General features: G+C 40.1%; 2 protein-coding genes across 2 annotated transcripts; both read left to right on the top strand.

The window, feature by feature from the left end:
- The first annotated feature begins 1,463 nt into the window (after positions 1-1,463).
- LOC104443097 (probable inactive receptor kinase At5g58300) lies at positions 1,464-2,399 on the top strand. The gene is made up of 2 exons (XM_010056452.2): positions 1,464-1,710; positions 1,819-2,399. Exons 1-2 carry the CDS (start codon positions 1,464-1,466, stop codon positions 2,397-2,399), a joined length of 828 nt encoding a protein of 275 aa, XP_010054754.2.
- A 4,788-nt stretch (positions 2,400-7,187) lies between these two features.
- On the top strand, positions 7,188-8,046 carry LOC104441653 (subtilisin-like protease SBT2.5). The gene is made up of 3 exons (XM_010054821.3): positions 7,188-7,330; positions 7,450-7,597; positions 7,709-8,046. Exons 1-3 carry the CDS (start codon positions 7,254-7,256, stop codon positions 7,769-7,771), a joined length of 288 nt encoding a protein of 95 aa, XP_010053123.1. The 5' UTR covers positions 7,188-7,253; the 3' UTR covers positions 7,772-8,046.
- Positions 8,047-8,572: the final 526 nt, after the last annotated feature.

Here is an 8,572-nt window from a genome sequence, read left to right as displayed (position 1 = left end):
GTCCGGGTTCGAATCCCGTTGTCAGACCAAGGAGTGTTGTCATTGGACTTCTAAATGAATTCGGATCGAGGAGCAACAGATCATCCTCGAGACTATGGTTGAGGTTTAGGAGGAGATACTCAAGATAGTCATCGCCCTTCATGATCCTTGTCTTCTCGTTCAAACAACGGAACTTCGGATCTTTCCATCTCCGCGTCTGCGTACGCTTGATATAAAAACGATGGCTTTCACGTGCTCCACCAGAGAAAGGCGATTCGCAGATTTTTCCTTGCCGATCTGCGACCGCAGCATCGACATCGAGCAGTGCCTCACATTACTCTGGACCGAAGGATTGCTGAATCTCCTCCCGAACAACCAATTTGCATTAGAGACGGAGTTGATGGGATTCATGGCGACCTGGTTCTTGGCGGCGTCGCCGATCAATTTATCTCATTTTTTCGGCCATCGATTCCTTTGTATGCACATCCACACCCTTCGGACATCTTTCGGACGATCACCATGGACGGATGTGGGAATACTCCAAGATACAGAGAGACAAAGAATGACAAAAAAAAAATGTGCTCAGATTTTCGATCTTAACGACAAAGAAACGTAGGCAAAATTAAGTCTACGCAATAATGAGATTATTAAACCACATCCCCTTCTCAGATTTACACAAAAATCGCAAATTACTTGGCAGGGATGTCTAAAGGGCATTTTGACAAACCGTTCTGTGCGCTTCATCCACTTGACTCCATTGTTGCGAAATAAATCCTTAAAATTGTTGGGAAAATATGCTTCAAATTGGGTAGAACAATGAAGTCGGATCTTTAGAGTACTCAAGTCGGACTTTGAGGCGTGATATCACTTTCTTTAAGGATTTATTTGCCCCACTACGTTGCTAATGGTCACCGGCAAATTTCCTCCAGGATACAACAAAGTCTCAAGTGAGAATACTAGATAGCAATTCTAGTATTTCTCCAGGATCTCTCATGGGAAACAATTAGAAACAATGGCTGTAGTTTCTCTCAAAAGAAAATGAAAAAATGGAAGAAGATATATCTTTGATCTCAAAACAAATGTACTTATATATGTCTTTCGAATAAATGCAACTCTTCAAAAGATTGCAAAAGAACAAAGACAACCTTTCGGGAAAGGTTGTAAAATGAACAAGTATGTCTCAAAGGTTACGTTGAAAAGACATAAGAAATTCGGAATTAAATAAATAAAAAATAATTGTAACTTTTCGTGAACAGTCGCACTGTTTCAACAAGACTTTATAATTAATTTTTTATAGAAATAAATGAATTTTCAATAAATAAAAATAATGATCGTTGGTTAATGCCAAATCTCGTCCACGTGCGCACTCACATCTTTTCGATGTGGGACAAGGCATCTCTTCATTTGTTTTATAAACAAATTACCAACAGGGGGTGCACGGCCAGCCGACGCTCCGGGAGGTCCTGAGGGGGTCGGTCGGGGTGATGGGGGAGAGCTGCCTGGGGATCACGGAGAAGGTGGTGTTCCTGGGAGGGAAGGTGTGCGCGCTCAAGAGGTTCCGGGCGGTGGGCGTGGGGAAGGGGGAGTTCGGGAGGAGGCTGCAGAAGGTGGCGCAGATCAGCAGGAGGTGCGAGCACCTCGTGCCGGTGTTGGCGTACCTCTACTCCAAGCGGATCAAGTTCGTGCTCTGCGATTACTGCCCCATGGGCAGCCTCCGTGACCTCCTCTCTGGTGAGCATCACTTGTTTTTTCCAAGGCGAATCGTTCTTTCTCGTCTGAACTCTCTCAACACAGAAAATCACTGTCTTCTAATCTTTCTCTCTTTGTAAATTTTGAAAGGTGGGAGGGACTGCGGACACACAGCCCTGAACTGGAGCCAGCGGCTCAAGATCCTCTTCACAGCTGCACAGGCCATCCTCTTCATCCACTCCCTCTCCCCTCCCAAGGAGAGGAAGATGCAGATGAACGTGCACGGCAACATCAAATCCGCCAACATCATGATCAACACCGACTTCACCGCCTGCCTCTCGGACTACGGCTTTGCCCAGCTGGCACGCCGCACCGACATCTCCGACACGGGGCAGTGCATGCCACCGTCCCCCTCCTCCGCCGCCACATCCGAGAGCGTCCACTCCGACGAGATGAGCCCGAAGGGGGACGTATACAACTTTGGGGTCGTGATGCTCGACGTCATCAGCGGGGACAAGGGGATGGGTGACTACCGGAAGTGCGTACTGCGGAAGAAGGAGGAGATCGTGGAGGGGCGGATGGATTTCTTTGACTTCGGCGCGGATGGGAGGGAGAGGAGCCAGGCCATGCAGGTGTTAGAGATGGCCTTAGAGTGTACAAATGAAGTAGCAAAAGAGAGGCCCCCTATGGAGCAGATACTAAAGACATTAGCAACGTTCATGAGCGCGTAATTTGAATCTAGATTGTACAGGATGGTGTATTTCGTGCTCTCGAACATCTCATGGCACGCTTACGAGGGGAGAGTGTGATATTTTGTAGGCGGTGCAATTCACAGGGTGACATAACACATCAAGGACCCTTCCATCTTATTTTCTCTTATCATCTTGTGATGAGCTTGGGGATGGAGGTGGTAATACTGATGTTAAAACCCAGATTCTACTCCTTGATGAGCTGTGAGATGTTTGTCCTGTTAGTATCTTCCTCAATCTAAGACTGTATTTAGTTGTCTGGATTTCTAATCAGAATATGATGAGAAAGGATATGGAATTCAAATATTTTGCTATATTCAATTCACTGTTTGTAAGTTATAGTAATAAAACTAGATATTTTCATATCCTAACATGTTCATTGTTTGGTATTTATGAACTTGTATAAAAATGCACAAATGGACATTACAAAAATCTTTCATAAATCATTATCAAATCTAATAAGAGAGAGAAAATATGATTAGTCACTTTTGCAATTACAAAAAGTATAATACTTTGACTCCCTCGTTACTTTTGTGAAATTTCAACTTATAAAGTCACGGAGGAGTTCCGACTCTAGTACTACTTTCATGTACTTTTCACATGAACTGGAGAGCTATAATTAGGAGAGTCATGAAGCTTCAACGTGAACCAAAGATACAAAGGAGAAGGAGATGGCAAAGGTAATTTTTTTTTTTTTTTAATAAAAAATTTCATTGCCCCTCATTCTTCGAGAATTAGAAAGATCATTTTTCAAGTTGGAATTTGTTCATTTAAAATCTGTGCTTCTACTTAATTTTTATTTGCTTATTTTTTATTATTTTTTTCCATCTCTTTTTTTTTTATTCCCTTCCACTATTGCTTAATAAATTTTTTTATCAAATAATAAACTATACTATTATTCATAAAATATATAATAATATAGATACTAAATATATATTATAGAGCAAAAAGAAATTCAAATATATAAATAAAAATAGAAATACAAAATGAATTTATTATAATTTTGTTATTTTGAATTTTTTTTTAGTGTTAGAATCTATATATTATTCATATTTTATTATTATTTTTGTTTTATTATTTAAGAAGTTTTTTTTTATAATACTAGGAATATAAAAATCCACTTTATCCTATTTTATGACTAGGCTATATTCAACTTTATCTTGTCTTTGGCAAGAATTGAACACAGTACATGTTTATCTTGGCAACCGAACTTAGCCTAAAAGATTAGGTCGAAAAAGGCAACTGAATTAGAATTAGGATTACTTGGCATGAATGATAACCATTTTAGTGAGAAATTGATTTATGAAAGAGAAATAAAATTTTCTATTTCTATTCTTAGATGACTTTAAAAATATGTATTTAATAACAACATAAAATTTCTTTCTCCCTAACAATGGCGGATGGTAGATGGCGGCACACGAACAACGACAGTAGACGGTGAGGGGTGAACGATGATCAATAGTAGACGATGACGAGCAAATGGCGATTGATGGTGAGGAAGGTAGCCAGCAGCGATGGATGACGGTTACTAGATGATGGCGACGAATGACAGGCACAATGGCTGGCGATAGTTGATGAATGACAACCGGGTGAATGGTAGACAATGACTGGTGGCGGCAGATGGGTGGACAACGACTGGTGGCGAGGACGACGACTGACGATTGATGAATGGTGAGCAATAGCGGCTAACAGGCAACAACAACAAATGGTGAGTGGAGGTGGACGATGAGCGGTGGCTAGTAGCAATTGACGAACAATGATCAGGAGGACAATAGACGGCTGCTAGTGGCGGCGAATAGGCAGCCGGCTAGTAATGAGAACGAACAATGAGAAGAGTTTTTATTTCTCATTTATGTTTTAGAATTAAATAAGTAAAAAGTTTTACTTCTAATTTCTATTCCAAACATATTTCCGAAGTAAAAATCTATTTTAGAAATAGAAAAATGAAATATTTTTACCAAATAGATTTATATTTCGTAAAACAAATGCAAAACAGAAAAATAGTTTTGGAACATAATTAGAATGGTTATCATGTACGCTTTTAACAATTGACATATTTTTTAAACAAAAATGATAAAAAAGAAAAATTAGCAATGCAATGTTTACTTATTATTATTATTTTTATTTTTTTATTTGGGTAGGTTTGTTTCATGGATAGTCAATGATTTAGTCAATATTTTTCTAAAAATGATCACTCGAATCAATTTAAAAAAATTAGGAAAGTTACAATAAAAAACTCTACACCATGCCCATTGCAAACACTAATTTTCTAAATTTTTGTGTCAACAATCTCGGATTTATATCTGTATAACACATTTACCATTGATCACATTTCCAATCCAAGTTCATCATTAAAAATCGTACATGGCGACTGGCAACCCCTCAACGTCCCGACACCAACCTACCCCTCGTTAGCCAAAAGCAACCCCAGCGATGCTCGTCTCTCCCTCTCCGTTCTGTATTGTCCATGGCAATCAAGCTTCAGGAGCACGATCTCCGTTGAGGCGTTGGGCTCAAGCCCATATCTGGGCAAAGCCATCATGCCGCTCGAGCTCGACACATCCAAGCTGAACTTTGCTTGTAGCTTCGAGGTCGAGTGAAGTTGATATGAAGAGTAAAATGGGGAACGATATTTATAATTTTCCCTCCCTTTATTATATCATTGAGCCAACACAAACGAATGCTAATCTCTCGACATAAAACATTTTAAATGAGAGCGAATAGCAATGATTTCTTGACGGACACATTAGGTTAATTCTTGAAATAAGATACCCAAAGTTCTAATATATGAACAATATGGCTAGCATCATCACCTCAATCAAATTGATTAAATAGAACAAACGAGTAAGTATTCGGTGATTATAGTACACATATTGAATTGAATATAGATGAATAAATTAAGTTTAGTATATATTGCACACGCAACCAAATAATTTTGCGAACCCAGACCAGCACGTGGGACCAGAAACACGTGGCTTCAATGTGGACAAATTGTGTGGTTCCCCCCATGCACAAGAAGGCCCCCACAAGTAGTGTTTCCGACCCCACGTGGATTTGAAAAGCCCGCCTTGAAATTTGCAAGAGAGGCCCGAGCATGTTAGGTACCGGTTTGATGGCTGACGTAATGACATAAGCAGCTAACCAATAGTCTATGGCATTTTAATTAATTTTGTACCTGGATTGCACAATCCTCCGCTATGTTCGATTTGACCAATTTCTTTGAATATTACCGTCACGCGTATATCTTGTGCATAAAATATATCCATACAGGTTAAAGTATCTTTAAACATGTATATTGCATTTTGCTAAGAAATTGATGGGGCGAAACCCATTACATATGAATAGTGCAAATTGACATGGCCGTTTGGAGTAAGGTGGGTCTAGATCTCACATCCAAGACCCTTTACATAAAGTATGGCCATATATTTTTATTGTTTCTCAAATCTATTATTCATTTAGTTGAGGATTGCACATAAGCATTTTTGTTTGCGATCGTATAGTATTGTCTGCATGCCCTATTAAACGATTCTCAATCCAAAGCGCTAGATGATCATTAGTAATACTGCCTTGATGCATGATTTTGATTTGTATGACTGGCGATTCACAAAAACATAGCTCATCAAGTTACAATTTAGGAAGTCTCTGAATTTATCATTATTATTTTTTTGTCGATAGATTAATCTAGGAAGCAACGATCAGTTGACTTTGTCAAAAGGCTTTGAACCGATCTGTTTACATTGCTTTATATAGCTATTAAATTGACCGTAGATCCATTTATGTCGTGGGTACATTGATTCTACGTACTCACGTGGTAGGAATATCAAGACTTTGACTTTGACTCCCTTAATTATTCCGATTCACGCGATTGGGGAAGGACCATTATGGATTAAAAAATGAAGTAAACCCGCCGACTGGTCGTTGATATGGATCGTACGACACGTTGCGGTCCCTGATTGGATGGTCGTCGGAACGAACGCGTGGGGACAACTTTCCCGGGCCCACGGCACGTTGGGTCTCTCGTGTGTGTGTACATATATATATATATATTCCCTTTTCTAAAACTGTTTATAAATGTTGACTTTTCCGAACATAAGCGTGCGGGTTAGCATATTTTAGTATGCTGTTTCCGAGGCAAGCTTAGTTTTCTTGAAGCATCTTTCCCTTCTCTAATAATTTCAGATTTTTTTTTTTTTGGTATCAAGCTTGTACAAGAAGGAAAAAAGGAAAAAAAAAAAAAGATTTTGGAGTCTCTTTTGGATGCTTGACACCATTTTTCTTGTCTTTGATTTAAAAAGATTGCTTGCAGAGACATCTGCATTCAGCACAAACCCTTTGAATATCCTGCTTATATTTTAGAATTAAAGAAAGATAAAAAGTCGAAAAGGATATATGTTTTGATATATGTTTTCCATTCATTTTCTTCTTTTAATAAAAGTTTGGGGTCAATAAAATAACAAATTCTTACTTATTCATCGAAAATGACTTATGTGATAAGATTATATGTCACGTGTCAAATAATCACAGAGATAAAACGAAGTGTTATGCGATAAACACAGGAGTGAACACTCTCATAGCTTCGACTTTTTAAGTATATATGATAGACTTGAATGATTCAAGCACAAGCAATCAAGAAGTGATTAATAGATGATTAAAGCGGGTGCTTTTGAAGTGGGAACGTGACGAGTCTTCGCTGGGCTCCAAAAAGTCAACCTGTCTACTAAGTATAAAGTAGCTCTTTCATGTGAGTGAAAACTTGCAGCTACTTCATACTCCACCTTTTTCAAGAAGCAAGGCGCAGCCAGAGATCGGAGAGATCGGTCCGGGGGGAAAAAACCAATGGGGAGCAGAGAAAGCGAAATGTACTTCGTCTTCATGAACTACGATCCCGAGTACGAGCGCCTCCGCACTGACAGGTCGCCGCACTCGACTCGTTACTCTCATTGCAAATGCGATTCCTTTTTCTTTGTTCTTGTGGTAAAGCGTGGAACATCTTGACATATGATGTGTGAAATGTGGTCATTAATGACGACAGAAGCAAGCGAGGAGCGTATGAGTTGGACTCGTATCTGAGCGCCAAGCACGACGGGTTATTGGCAGCCACTCTTGAGCCGGGGACTTACAAGAAGACCTTCTCTCTTGTCATCGTCGACGGGTTCGGCGTGGAGATTTCCGAAGACCAGGTAGGGAGTGAACCCTCCCCCCACCCCCTTCTCTCTTTACGTTTAAACTTTTGAAAGAATAGATCCGCGATGATGGAGGCAACTTATGCATTTCGCATTCTGTGTGAACAGGCAAACGCGCTTAGATCTGCGAAGGGAGTGAGGGTGGTGGAGAAGAATCAAGAGCTTGCTTGAGGCTCTCTCTGTCTCTGTCTCTGTGTGCAGGCTGGTGTGTATGTGATGATGTGCTGTTGATTTGTAGAAGGATGGAGATGGGACTTGAAGACTGGACGACGACGTACGTGGACGCCGATCGGTCCGGGGACAGTGTGAATGCGTGCTGGTTATGAGTTCATTAATTTATTTTCGAAGGGGTATATGCTTCATTTCATTGGTGAAATCAAGGCATTTTACTTTACTATTGTACTTAGCTCGTTTGCCTCTGGGACTCTCTAATGCCATTTAAATATGCCTCGTTCGCTCTCCCTCTCTCTTTCTCCCTCAAGTCTGCATTTGCTTACGGTCCCAGAAATGCAGACGCCGTCCATTGCCAAATTGACATTAGGGTTTTGTTGAGTAGAGAATCCGTTCGCGGATGTGATGCTTGACCGCATGAAAGCGTGCATTTGAGGAAATGATGTACCTAAAGAAAATATTATAATTGTACATCAGATGTTACGCTAATCATGGACCGGATAAAAGTCCATGTGCCCATTCGACCGATTGCTTATTGCTTGAAACCCTGTCCTTGAAAATGGCATGAGGGCCATAATAATTTGAAATTATATAATGAAATACTTGTGAACAAAAGAACTTTGAAATCGATTTGAAACTATTTAGTACCGCGAGAATTCACACGACAAAATTATCTCGAGTCATCCAACAACAGACAATGAGGCATTGCTAATTCAACGATCGCACGAGCCTTTTGATCGAGTGGTTGACGTTCAATCTCCTCAATACGGTGATAGAAAAATCGCACAACTTGGCCACGAG

This window comes from Eucalyptus grandis, chromosome 4, assembly GCF_016545825.1.
Source record: "Eucalyptus grandis isolate ANBG69807.140 chromosome 4, ASM1654582v1, whole genome shotgun sequence".
Lineage (NCBI taxonomy): Eukaryota > Viridiplantae > Streptophyta > Magnoliopsida > Myrtales > Myrtaceae > Eucalyptus > Eucalyptus grandis.
Note: the sequence above shows the minus strand (reverse complement) of the source record. Positions and strands in the feature narration are given on the sequence as shown.